Below are 17,736 nucleotides of genomic sequence, written 5' to 3'. Positions count from 1 at the left end.
GAAGAAGGAAGAAAGAAGAAATAAAAAGGAAGAAAGAAGAAGGGAGGAGAAAGAAGGAATACAGAAAAGGAATAAGGAAAAAGGAAGAAACAGAAGGTAGAAAAAAACGAAGAAGAAAAAATTAAGAAGAAAGAAGGAATAATTGAAAAGGAATGAACAAGAAGAAAGAAAGAAGCAATATATAAAAGCAATAAACAAGAAAGAAAAAAAGAAGGATAAAAGAAGAAGAAAGTGGGAAGAAGAAGGGTGGGAAAAAGAAGAAAATAGAAGGAAGGGAGAGGAAGAAGGAAGAGGAAGAAGGAAAATATGGAAGGTCTCTTCCCGAAAAACGACCTGACTACGTGGCCACCGACACCATACGGCGAAGATGCGGAAGCAATTGCTGAGAATCGACAAGTGTCCAATGACGAGCTGACAGAAGCAGTGAGGCACCTGAAAACGAAGAAAGCTACCGGTCCAGATGGAATACCAAACGTGGCTCTGAAAGCTGCGGTTTTGGCATATCCGGATATGTTCAGAACAGTACTCCAGCGGTGCTTGGACGAGGGTAACTTTCCAGAAATGTGGAAGACCCAGAAGCTGGTATTGCTGCCTCGTATAGACCGATATGCCTGATAGATACAGTTGGGAAGCTCCTGGAGAGGATCAGAGGATCCTCAACAGGTTGACGAAGTGCATAGAGGGTGAGGGTGGACTGTCAATGATGCAGTTCGGATTCCGTAAAGTAGTATCAACTGTGGATGCAATCCGGACAGTACTTGAAAGTGCTGAGTAAGCGTCCAAACAGAAGCGAAGAGGAGATCGATACTGCGCAGTGGTTACGATAGACGTGAAGAACGCGTTCAACAGCACCAGTTTTGAAGCTATTGCCACAGCGCTGCACAGAATGCGGGTTCCCGGCTATCTGTGTCACATTCTGAAGAGCTACTTTCAGAGCAGAGTTCTGGTGTATGACACGAATGAAGGGCAAAAATCGTGTTACGGTGGGTGTTCCTCAGGGTTCCATACTCGGCCCAACCCTCTGGAACGGGATGTATGATGGAGTCCTGACACTGCAGCTGCCCAAAAAAGTGAGAATCGTGGGTTTTGCGGACGACGTGTCACTAACAGTGACGGGCGAGACACTCGAAGAACTGGAGGCGTCTGTGACGGAGGCAATAGCCACAATCGAGAGTTGAATAAATGGAGTTAAGCTACAGATAGCTCACCAAAAAACGGAGGTGCAGCAACTGGAAAGCAATCCAACGGATGGAGATCGTAGTCGGAGGGCATGAAATTACATCGAAACGGTCACTGAAGCACCTGGGAGTGATGATTGATGACCGGTTGAACTTCAACAGCCATATCAAATACGGCTGTGAAAAGTCGACGAAGGCAATGAACGCGATAACGAGAGTCATGCCAAACGTTGGCGGACCAAGAAGCAGCGTGTAAAAAGTGTGTTCCGGCTGATGGCCATACGGGTTACAAGCACGTATAGAACGATATCGTCGGAGGCAGCATGCGTTATTGCCGGGATGTTACCCATCTGCATCGCACTGGAGGAAGATGTCGAGTGTTATCAGCGGAGAAACATAAGGAAGGTGGTGAGAATCCGTTCGATGGCGAGATGGCAACAGGAGTAGGACAGTACGGAGAAAGGAAAGTGGACCCACCTTCTTATTCCGAACCTGGCGACGTGGCGAAATAGAAAGCATGGCGAGGTAAACTTCTACATGGCGCAGTTCCTGTCGGGCCACGGATGCTTCAGGAAGTATCTGCATCGGTCCGGGCAGGCTAATTCACCGTTCTGTCCGAACTGTGAGAACGTCGAGGAGGCGCCGGAGCACGTGGTTTTCGTATGTCCAAGGTTTGAGGCATGACGAAGGGAAATAAGCTTGGAGAACGTTGTTGAAAAAATGTGTCGAGAGGAAAGCACTTGGAATGCGGTCGACAGTATCGTAGTATCGTAGTATCGCGCATATCATCGGTTTTGCAAAAGAAATGGCGCAACGACCAAAGAAAATCGGTACCAGGAGAAATTCTTTTGTCGGGGAACTCTCCGTCGGTGTAGGCTAGATCCACCGCCGGGGACTAGACTGAGTAGATCGCGACGAAATACCACCAGCGACGGGTAGTCAGGGCACCAGTGAACCGGACGCCCTGCTCCATCGGAATCGCTGGACTGACCTTGGCACCCGGCTGGTTGGCTTCGGTGCGGGAGAAACTCCTTTCCCAGGGAATTCTCTGTCGGAGTAGGCTAGATCCGCCCTCGGGGACAAGACCGAGTAGATCGCGAAGAATCAGTTGTTTAAAGTCGTCGAGACACCAGCCACTTCGAAGTGGAGGCGGGGTATACCGGCGTTAAGACCAAGGAGAAGTGCTTAACAGCACAACAGGCCGACTTCTCCAAAGTAAAGCAGATTGGTAGTACCGGAGAAGTGCAGGCATAGACACAGAAAGATTTGATGAGAAGTTCGAATGAGCTCGTAGTAGAAGACGCATCTTGCGGTCCCGGGGAGGAGCAAGATAGCAAAGGTAGGAAAGGAGGTTTTTTTCCTCATTTGAGGTTTTTCCTTCCATCACAGTGGAAGCAAGTTTCCATAGAAGCAAGGATTACCTAATTGTAGGTAACCTAGCAAGCGTGAACCCCAGAGCCCAATCCCCCTAGCAGGCAGGTGAATGTTTCCAAGCAGTTTTGCGAGGAAGTGAAAACAGAAGAAGGGAAAAGAAAGAAGGACGTAAGGGGTAAGGTGAAGAAAGAACTTCTCTCTTTTTTTACCGTTCGGCCTATGGACCATATCGCTAATATGGAGCAAATATACCAAGTCTTGGCTTGTGCCACCTACGAATTTGTGCGAACTGCTAAATGCTAATGCTGACCCAGCGACCCACCAGAATAACTTCGGAGAGGAGGACCACAATACAAGTCCCATATATTCACAAGTCCCACATGTATTCTGATTTCTAGGATCCGTACGAGCAGAACAGTGATAAAACCAGGCCAATACGACAAAAAATGACGAAATGACAGCCAATCGAATTTTTGCTTTTCCTTCACTCAGGCCGATACGGGTTAAGGCAATCAGGAATCATCAATCATCATTCACTCTAATCATTTCTTCCAAATTTCATGACATCATACGTTAATTCGTTGAATCCGGGTTTACTTCCAGGATTGTTTCCATACGTCGAACAGGGAAATCTCACATTTTCGTATTTTCAAGATTTCCTACAGGCTCTCAGGAACCCCTCACGACTTTTTGAGCACGGTTCAAACTTTCGGTTTATGACGGACCTTTTGCTGATCGATAGAGATTTTTATTTCAGGAATATATACGCGTTTTTTTTATAAAACTCTTATGAACTTTCAGAAGTAAGTACACAGGATTTTGTTTTTACACAATTTTTTTTCGCTCGTATTTTTGATCGTGTGACTTCAATTTGCCCCCAAACTCTTCGCAACATGTTTCAAAAAATCCAGAATAAATCAAAGAAAAATCACATGATAATTAATATACGTTAAACATTTAGGATGAGTGGAAAATTGAGAAAATGTAAATCGTGTAAAAACAAAATCCAGTGTACTAACTGACTTGCAGGAATTTTCCAGGAAACGTCCTTTAGATCCCAATACAAATCAGCAATACTCACACACTTCCAGGAATTCCAGGATTTGTTTTTAAACCCCTGAAAAGCTTACCAGATATCCGGTTGGTATTTCATTCTTCGATCAGAAACAAAAATATAGGAACATAAACAGAATTTGTACAAAAGGAATTCATTTAGAAACTTTGATTGAATTTTCAATTGATTTGGATTAAGATAAGACAATTCCTGTACTCACGAATGAGAAAATGCAGTTTTCATAAAAATGGCACATTTTCAAATTTACTTATTACTCATTCAATTATTGGGTAAACGACATAAAGTCGTCTAAGTTGCCCTTCTATCAATTAAACTTCATATTAGAGCCAAACATCCTCATAGCCGCCGGATTAGCTATGCAAATTACTATTCCGTGCTTTGTCGTATGACGTAAAACAAGATAACAAAAATTCCACTTAACCTATACTTGAATGCCACCGTTAGTTTCGCTGGGATTTAAGAACAATTGGTGTGTCAGAATAAAGACGAGCCAGTTCTCCGGTATATTTGTGCCGGCTGACGACACGCAGTTATTCGCAGCACAAATTTAATTTCCTACTCCCCCGTTTGACCACACCACACAAGATTAGACCGTGCTTATGGCTTGGCTTGGCCACTAATATGGGATGCCGGTGATGAGTCGTCTAACGTTCGCCCACGATTGCTGTTCCGTGTCGTAAAAGCAGATTCGTTCAAAAGAGTTCATTCTAATTACAACTTGGAAATATGACAGGTACGAGAGATTACAAAAGGATTAACGCCGGAGTGCCCTGTGATAAGATAAGTCCCGACGTAAGCCGTCGAACTATCTCGGTCTAGTCAAAGACGCGCGATCAACTGGGAACGTCGGTTACCTTAGCAGTAGGGAACGTATCCGGCAAGACAATGGAACAGCCAAACAAGAGGAAGCTGGCAATAAAAGCAACTAAATTTATTGAATCTCTTCTGCTCGTTTTTTTTTCTCGCATGAAGACTTTATTTTTTAACCTTGCATTTGACAAATGGGCCGCAATTTAAGCTCAAGAAAAACACATCGTGAGATGCTGTAAAAAAAATAAGCCATGATGTACTTTGGTACGGTGGCAGATGCGTGAATCAGTTCTTGTCAATAGAGTGAAAATTATAAATTTTCAACTGTGATGGTATGTTGTCGGTCGCATGAAGATAAACGTCGAGGTTTATTTGAATTAAAAGAGATAATTACTTAACGACAGGCACATGATCATTTCAATTTGAGTAAGATTAATGAGGATCCAACGGTGCACATTTGATGAAACACAAACATGATATTATCAGATGGGACCAAACGTTTCTATTTCTGCTTTTCTCGTGCACCAGGATGAAAGCCACCCAAATCATTCCAAAATCAAATCTTTGGCGTGATTTACCCATCAAGTTATCTCATTGATAAGTGAATGAGACTTGAGTACCTTTGTTCTTTTTCATATATATGCATCTCGATAAAAAAAAAGCAAAGAGTTTCTTACCGTTCTCATACAAGCTATCTGAGAAACGTTCAATTTAAATCTGCTATCTGGTACACCCAACCACCCAACTGACTAGGGTATTGACTAATTACGAGAAAAGCAGTGGCACTACTAGGTAAATTAGTTTTCTTTTTATACTTCGAAATATTTACTTCCATTTGATGATTGTTGAAACCATAACTGAAACGGACTTTTCCGCTACATGCATGGCAGACAATCATTGTTGAAATTCAGACAATCGCTTATGGCGAAGCGAGATTTGGCTGACACGCACAAGTTAGGATAATCGTTTTATGGTTTGACGCGTTTGCAATTTTACATTTGCCGGCATAGGTCCACTTATTTTTCAGAGTAAAATTAAAGGTGATAATTGAAGCGGATTTAGTGATTGATGAAATTAATTTCAATTGAGTCATGTTATGAATCTTTCAAGTTCCAACCATATTTAAAATTAAATGAAATATGTAGTACTGAGCCATTTTTTAGAAAGAAGAAAAATGTTCCCCATTTCAAATTTACATTTATTACACTGTCCCATCACTTTCGTCAATATTGGTTCTACCTCAAAAATTTGGTTTCTTACTTCGTTCGAATGTCGCTATACGGAAATGAACTAAAAGTTATCAACCGACAATGAGTCTTGCTCTTTTCCCAGATTATTAACTTACAGTGTTGATATCTTGCATAATTAGAAAGCCTATTTTATAATGCTTAATCCAGGACACGATAACTGGCATTTCTTGATAATTTGCAATAATCGAGTACTTACCGTTTGCGACATGATAAAAATCTGTTTTCAGCACAATTGAATCACAATCACATTCAAAAAGAAAAGAAAATTCGCAGCACTGCACTGTCAAAAACACTTAACTGAAAAAGTCAACGAAGAAATTTGGAAGCTTAACACATTGACAGCTGGCACTTCCAATAACCTATCCAATTTTGACAATATTTGATATTAACAATTTATTGAAAAAAATCGAAAATGTTTAGATTCACTTGGAACTTCGAAATCAAATGCTTTTTAAAAGATAATATTTGAACATTTCTTCACGCGATTTTTTAGGATTACACACCAATGGAAACAAGCCAGGAAAAAAATCTAGCTGCCACACGTCCAACCGTCCGGAAACTGATTCATCTCAGTCAATGCTCCTTGAACTTATCCCAACTTTTCATAATCATCTGTCTCTGTCGAATGGATCTTGTCTAACTGTTGAAAAATTATGTTTGTTTGAGCAAGATTAAACTTTATGGGACCGACTTAAACATTCTGCACCAGATCATAACCGGATTTACCTCTATTATAAATTTAAGACGGTTTTATTTAGATTGAGTCATGACAGTCTTGCGGAGAGATCTTGAACAACCATAGGTGTACTAAAAGGATACGGAGCACCGCTATTGGCGTATGTAATACGCCTGACCTTAGGTGAGTGAGGCTTGCACTTGGAAAAGCTATTCCAAGTGTTCGAAACAGCGCCAGCGTTTCAGCTGCGCTTGTTAGTTGGGTTCGTCAGTAGCTGATCAGTTCATCTGTCATCGACATTGTCGCATTCTTCATCTCCCCGCTTAGGCAACTTGAGATATCGTAGAGGAGGCGAATGTCCCCGGTAGCTGCAGTTTTCGTATGTGTGAGTCCTTTTTTTCAAGGTGGTCAGTTCTTCAGTAATGAGGTTATAACCCAGGTAGAGGTGTGCGCCGGTCCGAAATTTGGCGGCGGCGGCGTTTGTCCAAATTTTGGTCGGCGGCGGCGGCGTTTTTGGCGTCACACCGAAAGCCAGTTTAGCCAGCGGCGGCGTGAATCGGCGTGGCGATTTTTTCGAGATGGTTTCAAGACATTCACGGAAGAATCTTTAAGGCCCAAACGCAATACCAGTGGAACGGCGACGGAAACGGCAAATTTGACAGAAAATATATAGGTTGGAAGTTTAGCAGGAAAGCCACGAGAAATTGTTCCAAATTTCTACAGAAAAATGTTCAGAATATACACGGAAAGTTCCCGTTGATATGATGATGGATCGACTGTAATTTAGATATTTCGGGATTTTCTTGGCATGCAGTCTTGATTCCAGAGTCAAAACAGGGATTTACTACTGTCCGACGTTTCGGCAATTGTATGGCAAAATACAATTGCCGAAACGTCGGACAGTAGTAAAATCCTGTTTTGACTCTAGAATTAAGACTGCATGCCAAGAAGTTCCCGTTGATTTTTTAAATTTACTTTGAAAATTCTTCATAATTACAGAAGAGTGAGGCTGATAGAATGGGTGTTATAATGTTGGTTTGCTCAGTCTAGAATCATTACGACGGATAGTTTGACATAGCATAGCATAGAGAGGAGGAATTTTCAAAAAAAAATCTCTGGAATATTGTTCAAGGAAGATTGTTTAAAATGTAAATTTCAATGAAAAATTGCTCAGATTTTTTAGGGAATTTCTTTGGATTTTCACGAGAAACTCTTGGTGCAGTAGACGTTTAATAACTGCAACTCGATTACACTCCTATTGTATCTGACGTCAACTAACAACCATTTGACGTCTATAATGCGTTGCAGTTATCGAAAGGTATTCGCTAACTGAAACGTAAACATGTTGCAGTTATTTAACGACTAGAGTATTGTTCATGAGAAACTCTTGGGAAATTCCATTGGCTCAAAGCAAAATATGGCCGAACTTGTAATATTTTCCCTAATAGGTCGTTTGGTCGAATATGTCATCAGCTCGAAAATACCGTTTGGCCGAAATGGTTGATTGACAGAATGGTCTATTTTGCCGAAAATGTCGTTTGGCCCAACGGTCATACGACCAAATGTCAATTACTGAACGAATAATATGGTCAAAAATGTCCACCCGATTGACCGAATGCCATTAACGGCGAAATATCCTTTTTGTCAAATGACCATTTATCGAAATTTTGTAACCTCTCTACTTTTTAAGTCGATACTGACGTTTAAGCCGAAAGTAATCTAACCAAATCCTGTTAAGCCGTATTGAACACACTTCTGAAACTGTTATCAGGTCGACATATCGCCGAAAGGTACAATCGGCCAAACTGGTAATTTGGTTAAAAATCGATATACCGAATAGATCATTTGACTGCAATTGTCGTTTGGTAGAAATGACCATTTGACAGAAAGAACCACTTGGCCCGAAAATGTCCTTTCTGCAAAACAACCCATTCGGCCAAACGGCATTTTTACCACATGACCTAATCGGCTAAACAACTTTTTGGCCAAATGATCAATTCAGCCGAACGACACTTTTCGCAGAAAATGCCATTTGGCCGAAATGGTTGTTTTTCAGTTCAGCCGAATCTGTATGTCGCTTTTGGCCAAACCATTGTTGAACTGATAATATTTTCGGATAAACAATCAGTTTGGCTCGGCTAGATAGAATTTTGGCTTAAAGAACAGTATCGACTTAAAAAGTAGAGGTTACGGAACTTTGTTTAATTGTCATATGTCGAAAAGGCCATTTAAACAAACGAGTGGCCAGTTATGATCATATGATCCGTTCAGTAATTGGCATTTAACCGAATGCCAAATGACATTTTCCGCCAAACGGCATTTTTGGCCAAATGACTTCTTCGGCTGAACGATCGATTCAACCCGTCTGTCTTGTTACGGCAAACGTCATTGACTTATTACCAGCTCGGCCAATGGAATTTCCCAAGAATTTCTTATGGACAATTGTAAAATTTAAAAAAAAATCCTAAAAATCCAAGCATTTTTCCGTCTAGTCCGTTTTAGTCTAGTCGTCTTAATTAATCTAGATTGAGAAAGTCAACGTGGAAGCATCCGTTCTATCAGTCACAAGATCCTACAATTATGAAGAATTTTCTGTGCAAATTTCGAAGAATATTTCCCTGTAAAATTTTTTCGTGAAAATTTTGAAGAGATGTAAAATCCGATAAATCCAAATCCAACGAACTCCTCTCGGTAATTTCAAAGAATTCTCAAGTAGTTTCTCAATTCTCAGTAGTTCTCGTGGAAAATAATTAAAAATGAATATTCTCAAAAAAATTATAGAATTTTCTGGGGAAGTTTATACGGGTTTTCCAGCGAAATTCAAAACATTCTTCCGTCAATATTTTGAAAATAACCAAAATGGGCTGCAGCCGAACGACACTTCTGACCGAATGTCTTTTCGACCTTATGGGAAATTCGGCCAATTGAGCTATTTGGCTAACCGATTTTTTCAGCCTGTTCCGAATGACGAAGGTCAAATAACTTTATGCTAATAGTCTTTTTCCAAATGGTATATTCGGTCAAGCGACAATTTCGACCAAACAACTATCAGCCTTGTGGTCTTCGGCCAAATGGCTTTCTGCCGAACGATCTTTTTCCGTACAAAAATTCAACGATAAATTCTTTAAATTTTAACGGAAATATTTCGCAATTTCCGCACGAGTTTTTTTAGTTTTTACGGAGAGTTTTTAAAAATTTCAACAAGAAATTGTACGGAATTTTCAAGAAAATCATTTGTATCTTCACGAAAAATTCACTGGAGCTTCAACGTGATATTGTAGAGATCAATTAGAAAATTCAACGGAAATTCTACTGAATCTCTGGAATTTCCACTGCAAATTCTACGGACTTCTTCAAATTTAAATCGGCGTGGAAAACTATAGATCAGCGGCGTGACAAATTTTGAACAGTGGTGCGCCGATGCAAAAATGTCGGCGGCGGCGGCGTGCCAAAAACTGTCGGCGGAGGCGGCGTGGCGCGGCGGCGCACACCTCTAAACCCAGGGCCAACTAGGTACATGATAAGGAGGAGGCAAGCCTCATTAAGGCCCGATCATTGAACGGTGGTATTCGTCATAAAAACACAGGTAGACACCGCGGGACATGTCAAAAAACCTTGTAATAAAATTCAAGAGCAGTGGAATTTTTTTTAAAAATAGCTCTTTAATTTTTCGTGTAAGAAATTAGAAATATTTTAGAGCGAATCATTCACCACAATTCACCACCTTCTATTGTATTAAGTTAGTTGTGGAAAAATACTAAACTACAAATATTTCACTCCTCAGAATAACGCGGACAAAAGCACAAAGGAAAAAAAAAATACGCAACTCTCGATATTAAAAAAAGGGGAATTTTTTAAATTTAATATTAATCTACTATTAGACATGCATTAGGAATTTTATTAGTGACCAATATCAAAAACTTTTCTAATTCTGAACAATTGGAAATAACAAATAACAGTCAAAGTACCCTGCCTACCCAACTAACAATTTTGGTTCTAAAAGCTTCAACTTCTAGCCTTTGACTGTATAATATTTGAATAAAAGCAGCCAATCTATATAATAAAAATGAAATGGTCTGTGTTCGTATCCGCATAACTCGAAAACAACTGGATAGATTTTCTACATTCCTTCAGCAAATATGTCCGTTATCGTTTCCGACGGGTTTATATGATATTTTCTCATGCGAAAATCACGAGTAAGGGTGGAGAAATTATGAAAAACTAAAATTAAGATATTTCGCATGGGCAGCTCAGAACGCGCATTTTCGCCTACTATGCAGGACAACGTCTGCCGGGTCGACTAGTGCTGAATAAAAGAAAAGCCTCCGCAAATAATCCCTTAAGGTCACTCCTGACTGAATCCAAGTTTCAAAGTGCTCGCGTTTTCGGGGGCACACCACTCGATACGGAGGCGGCGGACAACTGTCATTTTTGTTGATTCAGCCTTGCTGCGTCGCAGCATGCGTGAAAAAATAAAAATGACAGTTTTGCGTTGCTTCCGTATCGAGTGGTGTGCCCCCGAAAACGCGAGCACTCTGAAACTTGGATTCTGTCAGGAGTGACCTTAAACTTCAACTCGACTATTACACAAATATATATCAGCTAGTCAGTTTGTGCCGAATATATTTCATCTTTTATCGTTTATGCAGCTTTCATATAGTCATAAAACAGCTCTGTCTGAATTAGCAACAAAGCTTATCGGTTAAGAGCTCATGTATGTTACTGAGTTGCTTGTTAGCAACTTCCCATATTACGGTGAGTAGCATTCACAATGAAAACGTTTTCACCGCTGTTTTTTTTTTTAACTAATTTTATTTGCTAATTATCTAATACATGCATTCATCTCTTAGACTAAGTGTTCCGTGTTTTCTTAACACTATCATCCTTATTTGCTATGTTTTATTTTTAGTTATTAATTATACATTTCAATTGCCTCTGGCAGTTAAAATTTTTCCTCTGGTTGAATTGAACCATGTAGGAATTACAATGTTTTCAACTTAAACTAATCTTAACTTATTTTATACTAAGGGTACAAGGAATTAATCGTTGCAATAGAAGATTGCAACGATTTTTGTCTAAAATTGGAAATTATTTTGTTGGACATTTGTTGCAATGTCTCAATATTAGAAATTCTATGAAGTTCATTGGTACTATACCACGGAGGCACCTTCAGAATCATTTTCAGAATTTTCGCTGTTGTTATAGCACTAACAATATAGCGTAATGGCGCTATAAATGAACTAACGAAGCATTTAGGCAACTTCTGTATCTTTGAAGATTACACAGCGTTTAAGTGAACCTTATGCTGCTTCTTTTAATAGCTTATCAGTATGGAACGTCAAAACCGCAATGTTTACATTTGAGTTTTGTTGCCGGAGCTGTGTATGAGCTATTGATTTCTGTAATGCAGCTACAAAGGTATTCACCTGCTCTTATAGCAACTGACAAAGCGCTGTCATTAATGCTAGCAGATAGTGTAAGAAAACAAGCCATTTAGAAGCGATATTTCTTTTGATGGCTACTGTTAAACGATTAGCAGCAGAGTAGCATCCATACAGATCGAGAAAATGTTGCCTAAAAACAATTTCAGTGATTGATGATGTATATAAAAGTTAGCCAACAGAACATGCTGATAGATGTTTGAATAATGGTTGAAATAATGCTGAAAGCATAATTTTTAAGCTTATGTGCTGAAAGCAGCATGTAGGCCTCTTTCTGTCGTTTATACAGCATGAATCGAAAATAGCGTTAGTAAAACAACCTATAGGGTATGCGAAGAAGCACATCCATAATTTCCTTTGTTATTTACATATGTCAAAGTGACGGTGATGACAGAGCAGCAGCCATTGAATCAAGAGATCAGGAGTTCGAATCTAGGTAGCAACAAAATTGATATTTCAGTTTTCACAAAAAAAAACATTAAATAAACTCCGAAATTTACTCTCCTCTCAAATAACATTTAATCAAATTGAATTCAGTGGCTGTATAAAACTTATTTAACAGATTCAAAAAATCTGAATAAGCGCCATTGAAGCGAATTATATTATGGTACCCCGGGGCAAGTAAAAATACTATGACTGCCGATGAATTGATGAACGTTTTTGATGGTAACAATGTTCTAGAAAGATGAAGCAGAATTATCAACGAATTTGCCTGACACAAAGAAGTTTAGAATCAAAATCATTCGCGGTACCATACTAATGGTATTGTTTAATCATGACTTTAAAACTACCGGCAAAATCTATTACTTTTATTTGATTTCAATGGAATTCCAACAAAATAGTCGTTTCTAAATTTATCATTGGTGTGGAAAGTGAATATTTTGAGCAATTAAATAATAGTGTGACATCATAAACGATTTAAAAGTTTTAATTTAAGCCAAAATCTGCTATTTTTACTTGCCCTTGAGTTTAGCAAGTGGGACCTATTTGAACAACATTTTCGATAATGCTATTTTAACTGTTTTTAGATTGTTGTCTAGTGAAAAATAACTTCGACGCTCATATATCATATGGATCTAAATCAAATGCAGTTGATATCGTTGGTTTCGTTGTTAAGAAGTAGTGTACAGTTGATTTACCAAATGTGTATTTTATTTTCTGGAAATTGTCTTCCTCATGGAAAAGAGCAATGAATTACTTTGCGAAATTTTCCGTTTACAGTGCAAACAATCTATTTATTCTACAATAGATCAACCGTTTTTTCTTGTGTATTGTTATTTTTAAACATCGCATCAGATTAACAGATTTTCAGATAAATAAAGTGCTTAAGACATAAATTGGCCATTTCGTTCTATTACAAATTTACAACACTGCGCATCGCCTGAATAAAAACGTTTCTTTTGAAATTCTAATTTATGTAATAATTTGTGTTCTAAACAGAGAAACATTCATTCGAAAAGTGAACAAAGATTTGCTCATCTCTTCCATCTAACACATTTGGTAAGAAAGTAAGCTAATGGATAGCCAGACAATGGCCAATTAAACAGTAAACCGGCTGTTGTCTTGTTATCATATCTGCTAACATTGTAATCCCTTTCTTCTTGCAAAAACAAAAGTCTCACAAGTAATAAACCTCCATCCATGATCTGAAATACTACGACTCAGAAATTACATGAACATTATATCAACATTCTTCAAACTAGTTTCGTTCGACAGTATAAAGCAGAATAGGTCCCACTTGCCCCGTTTGAAGGGGTAAGTGGGTCCCACAGGTAAATTTATTTATGTCCCTATCAATATTTTTGTTACTGAATAAATGGCTTACAACACGTCTGCACTTCAACAACGGAAGCATATAATGATGTATCCGAGGTTAATGTCCTGAAATACCCTGTTTTCTAAGTATGCGTTAATAATTTTGCTGAACTAGCGTTTTTTTAGGTCCCACTTGCCCCGGGGTACCTTACTAAATAGTTTAGTAAAGATTGAGAAAAAATTGTGCAACATACTGTAAAGTAGTTGTGCAGGCACGTCGAAAACAGCTGAATAGATTCGCCAGATTTGCTGGTAAAAGCATTGAATAGAAGTTCTTGATCATATGTATAGCACACATAATCAGCTTTAAGCCGTACACTGGTGGAAATAAGTATAAAGACAAGCTCGGTTTCCATACAAAATGGCCATATTGGGAAGTCAATATCTCGATTCTTAGCGATTCGATTGGGCGGATTTTTTGCCAACAAGCCTAAAATGACTTGAATTTTTATTCAATGATAATTACATTTATGCATATATTCTGGTTATACGCGTTTCTGTTGGAAATAATTATAAAGACAGTTCCGTTGTATGGAGCTCCATATAAAAAAGTGGTGTCTTTATAATTATTTCCAGATTTTGAGGTCAAAATCAACAGAGATGTATGAAATTTGCTAAAAGATCGAAAGTTCAAGTTAAAAACAGGTACCTAGTAAAATTTCAGCCAAATCGAATCGCTACGAATCGAGATATCGATCCTCAATCATGATGAAAATGTATGAAAATCATGCTTGTCTTTATACTTATTTCCGGCGGTATATAGACGAGTTGAAATTACATATACCTTGACATTAAATGTTAGTTGGGTAAGGCCGGTTTTAGGAATTAGAAGGATAAGAAAAAATAGTTCTAAGAAAAAATGCGAAAAGAGCAATAGGGGGGATTATTGATGTCCTGCGCCAAATCCCTTTTTTATGAATTATAAGTAGAAAAAAATCTTAGGATAAGAATAATAAAAATCTCAACAAGGAAAGAACATTGATAAAAAGTACTTATGTCGGCTTCGCCGACGACATAGATATTATGGCACGTTACTTTGAGAATATGTAGGAAGCCTACATCAGACTGAAGAGGGAAGCTAAGCGGATCGGACTAGTCATCAACACGTCGAAGACGAAGTTCATGATAGGAAGAGGTTCAAGAGAAGACAATGTGAGCCACCCACCGCAAGTTTGCATCGATGATGACGAAATCGAGGTGGTAGAAGAATTTGTGTACTTGGGCTCACTGGTGACTGCCGAAAATGATACCAGCAGAGAAATTCGGAGACGCATAGTGGCTGGAAATCGTACGTACTTTGGATTCCGCAAGACGCTCCGAGCGAATAGAGTTCGCCTCCGTACCAAACTGACAATCTACAAAACGCTCATTAGACCGGTAGTCCTCTACGGACTCGAGACCTGGACGATGCTCGTGGAGGACCAACGTGCACTCGGAGTTTTCGAAAGGAAAGTGCTGCGTACCATCTATGGTGGAGTGCAGATGGCGGACGGTACGTTGAGGAGGCGAATGAATTACGAGTTGCATCAGCTGTTGGAAGAACCATCCATCGTTCACTCCACGAAAATCGGACGACTGCGGTGGGCCGGGCACGTAGCCAGAATGTTGGACAGTAACCCGGTGAAAAGGGTTCTCGACAACGATCCGACGGGCACAAGAAGGCGAGATGCGCAGCTGGCAAGGTGGAACGATCAGGTAAAAGATGACTTGCGGACCCTCCGTAGACTGCGTGGTTGGCGACGTGTAGCCATGGACCGAGCCGAATGGAGAAGACTTTTATATACCGCACAAGCTACTTCGGCCTTAATCTGACTAAATAATGTATTTCCATTCCAATATGGTTGGCGCATGAGAATAAATGTCAAATCTAATCAAATCACAGTCTTTTTTCATCAAAATTGATTTAAATGACGCCAAAAGTGCAATTTCATCGCGAAAAATTAAAAAAATGCTGAGCAATTTATAATCTGATTTACAGCTCGGCCTCTCGGAGATTTCTGCCTGATTGTGTTTTAAATCGGGCCGAATTTTTTATTTTTCACTAGCAGACCCCGACGAACTTTGTTTCGCCTAAAATTGATTTATTATCTGATTGTCATATACATTGTATTAACGATTGACAAAACTCATAACTCAGCAATTTCACCCAAAGCGTTCGGATCAAATTACTTATTTCAATGCTTGTGCAGAGCAAGCACATCGACTCTCCCATGCTCAATAAATTATATTTGTCACACGGATCAATACCCTCACGTTTAACCAGTGTAAGCAAAATTAAACCACCTTGTATATGCGCAATGACGCGAAAATGTAGCAACACATAACTTGTAATATAAAACACATTTGGACTCTGAAATAAACTCTCTGTTCGTAGTTAGCGTTCTTCGGAAGCACATCGTTTTCTGATTAGTGATCCTCTCCTGCCCGGATTATGGGTTAGGACACTGTTTTTAAAAGAAACTCCCTTTAGGGTCAAGTGCAAGGGATTGCACATCATAAAAATCGTGCCACGAACCTGCCGAATTAAGATGAGGCATGATATGATTAATCCTTGAGTTGTGAAGAAATTTGTGTTTCATTTGTATGGGAGCCCCCCTTTCCAAAGAAGGGAGGGGTCTCGAACCATCTTAAGAACCTTCCCCGGCCCCAAAAACCTCTGCATACAAATTTTCACGCCGATCGGTTCAGTAGTTTCGGAGTCTATAAGGTTCAGACCAGACAGACAGAAGCTCATTCTTATGTATATAGATAACGGAATCCTAAAACAAAACTCGTCCATACACATGGGAGCAAAATTTGAGACATGCTTGAGACATGTAATCTTCCCTTAAAGTACGTGCGGACCTTAAATTGTAACTCTCTGTGACGTCCACACGTCTGTAGAGTGGACGTCCTTACGCCCCACGCTAGCCCAACCCAACGCTAGCCCAACGTGGCCGATGCTTGTTTGGACGACCGAGGTGACCGGAAGATACTGCTTAGATCAGCGGTTCTCAACCTGGGGTACATGTACCCCTGGGGGTACCTTCGCTGGTCCTAGGGGGTACCTCGGACAAAAATGCATAATGGCGGACGTATTACAATTTCAATCAAAACTCATTGATAAAGTGTATTTTTTTATTTCAAACATTTATATTGTACACAATATGCAATGCGATCAATAAATCCTAATTGAATTCTGCCTTCTACAATCAGCACAATGTATGCAGGGCTCCTTTCAAGAGGATCGAAAGCCTCCTGGGCACTTCAGAAGCCTCATTTCAAGTGGTAAGATTGCCTTCTTTCAAGAGGCTCGGAAGCCTCCTTTCAAAAGGCTCGGAAGTCGCTTTCAAGAGGCTCAAAATCCTCCTTCCAAAAGTCTCGGGAGCCTCCTTTTTAGAGGCTCAGAAACCATCTTTCAAGAGGCTCGGAAGCCTTCTTTCAAGACGCTCGGAAGCCCCTTTTAAGAAATTCAAAAGCCTTCTTTTCTTAAGACTGAAAAGTCTCCTTTCAAGAGGCTCGTAAGCCTCCTTTCAAAAGCTATTCAAGAGGCTCGGAAGCCTTCTTTGAAGAGGCTCGGAAGCCTTCTTCTAAGAGGCGTGGAAGCCTCCTTTCAAGAGGCTCAGTAGCCGCCTTTCAAGAGGCTCAGATGCCTCTCTTCAAGAAGCTCAGAAGCCTCCTTTCAAGAGGCTCAGAAGCCTCCTTTCAAGAGGCTCAGAAACCTCCGTTCAAGAAACTCAGAAGCCTCCTTTCAAGAGGCTCAGAAGCCTCCTTTCAAGAGGCTCGGAAGCCTCCTTTCAGAAGGCTTAGAAGCCTCCTTTAAAGAGGCTCAGAAGCCTCCTTTCAAGAGGCTCAAAATCCTCTTTTCATTAGGCTCTGAAGCCTTTTTCCAAGAGGCTCGGAAATCTCCTTTTGAGAGGCTAGGAAACCTCTTTTCGAGAGGTTCGGAAGCCTCCTTCCAAGTGGTTAGGTTGCCTCCTTTCAAGAAGCTCGTAGGCCTCCTTTTAAGAGGCTCAGAAGCCTGCTTTCAAGAGGCTCGGAAGTCTACTTTTAAGTGGTTACGAAGCCTCCTTTCAATATGCTCGGAAGCCTCGCTTCAAGAAGCTCAGAATTCTTCTATAAAGAGGCTTGGAAGCAT

General features: G+C 40.0%; 1 protein-coding gene across 5 annotated transcripts in view; it reads right to left on the bottom strand.

The window, feature by feature from the left end:
- Positions 1-17,736, bottom strand: part of LOC134224947 (G protein-activated inward rectifier potassium channel 3-like) — a 494,447-nt gene that overhangs the window by 447,644 nt on the left and 29,067 nt on the right. For 4 of the 5 annotated variants that reach the window (XR_009983117.1, XM_062704606.1, XM_062704607.1 and 1 more), the window contains exon 1: positions 5,884-5,910. The exons of the other annotated variant lie outside the window; for it this stretch is intronic. Coding sequence is in view for 3 of the 4 variants with exons in the window: in XM_062704606.1 (XP_062560590.1) it covers positions 5,884-5,895 (12 nt within the window). In the remaining variant the exon portion in view is untranslated. Of the gene's footprint in view, positions 1-5,883; positions 5,911-17,736 lie in introns of those variants that run through there. 5 annotated transcript variants of the gene reach the window in all.

This window comes from Armigeres subalbatus, chromosome 3 (assembly GCF_024139115.2).
Source record: "Armigeres subalbatus isolate Guangzhou_Male chromosome 3, GZ_Asu_2, whole genome shotgun sequence".
Classification (NCBI taxonomy): Eukaryota; Metazoa; Arthropoda; class Insecta; order Diptera; family Culicidae; genus Armigeres; species Armigeres subalbatus.
The sequence above is the reverse complement of the archived record's forward strand: the minus strand, read 5'-3'. Positions and strand labels throughout refer to the sequence as shown.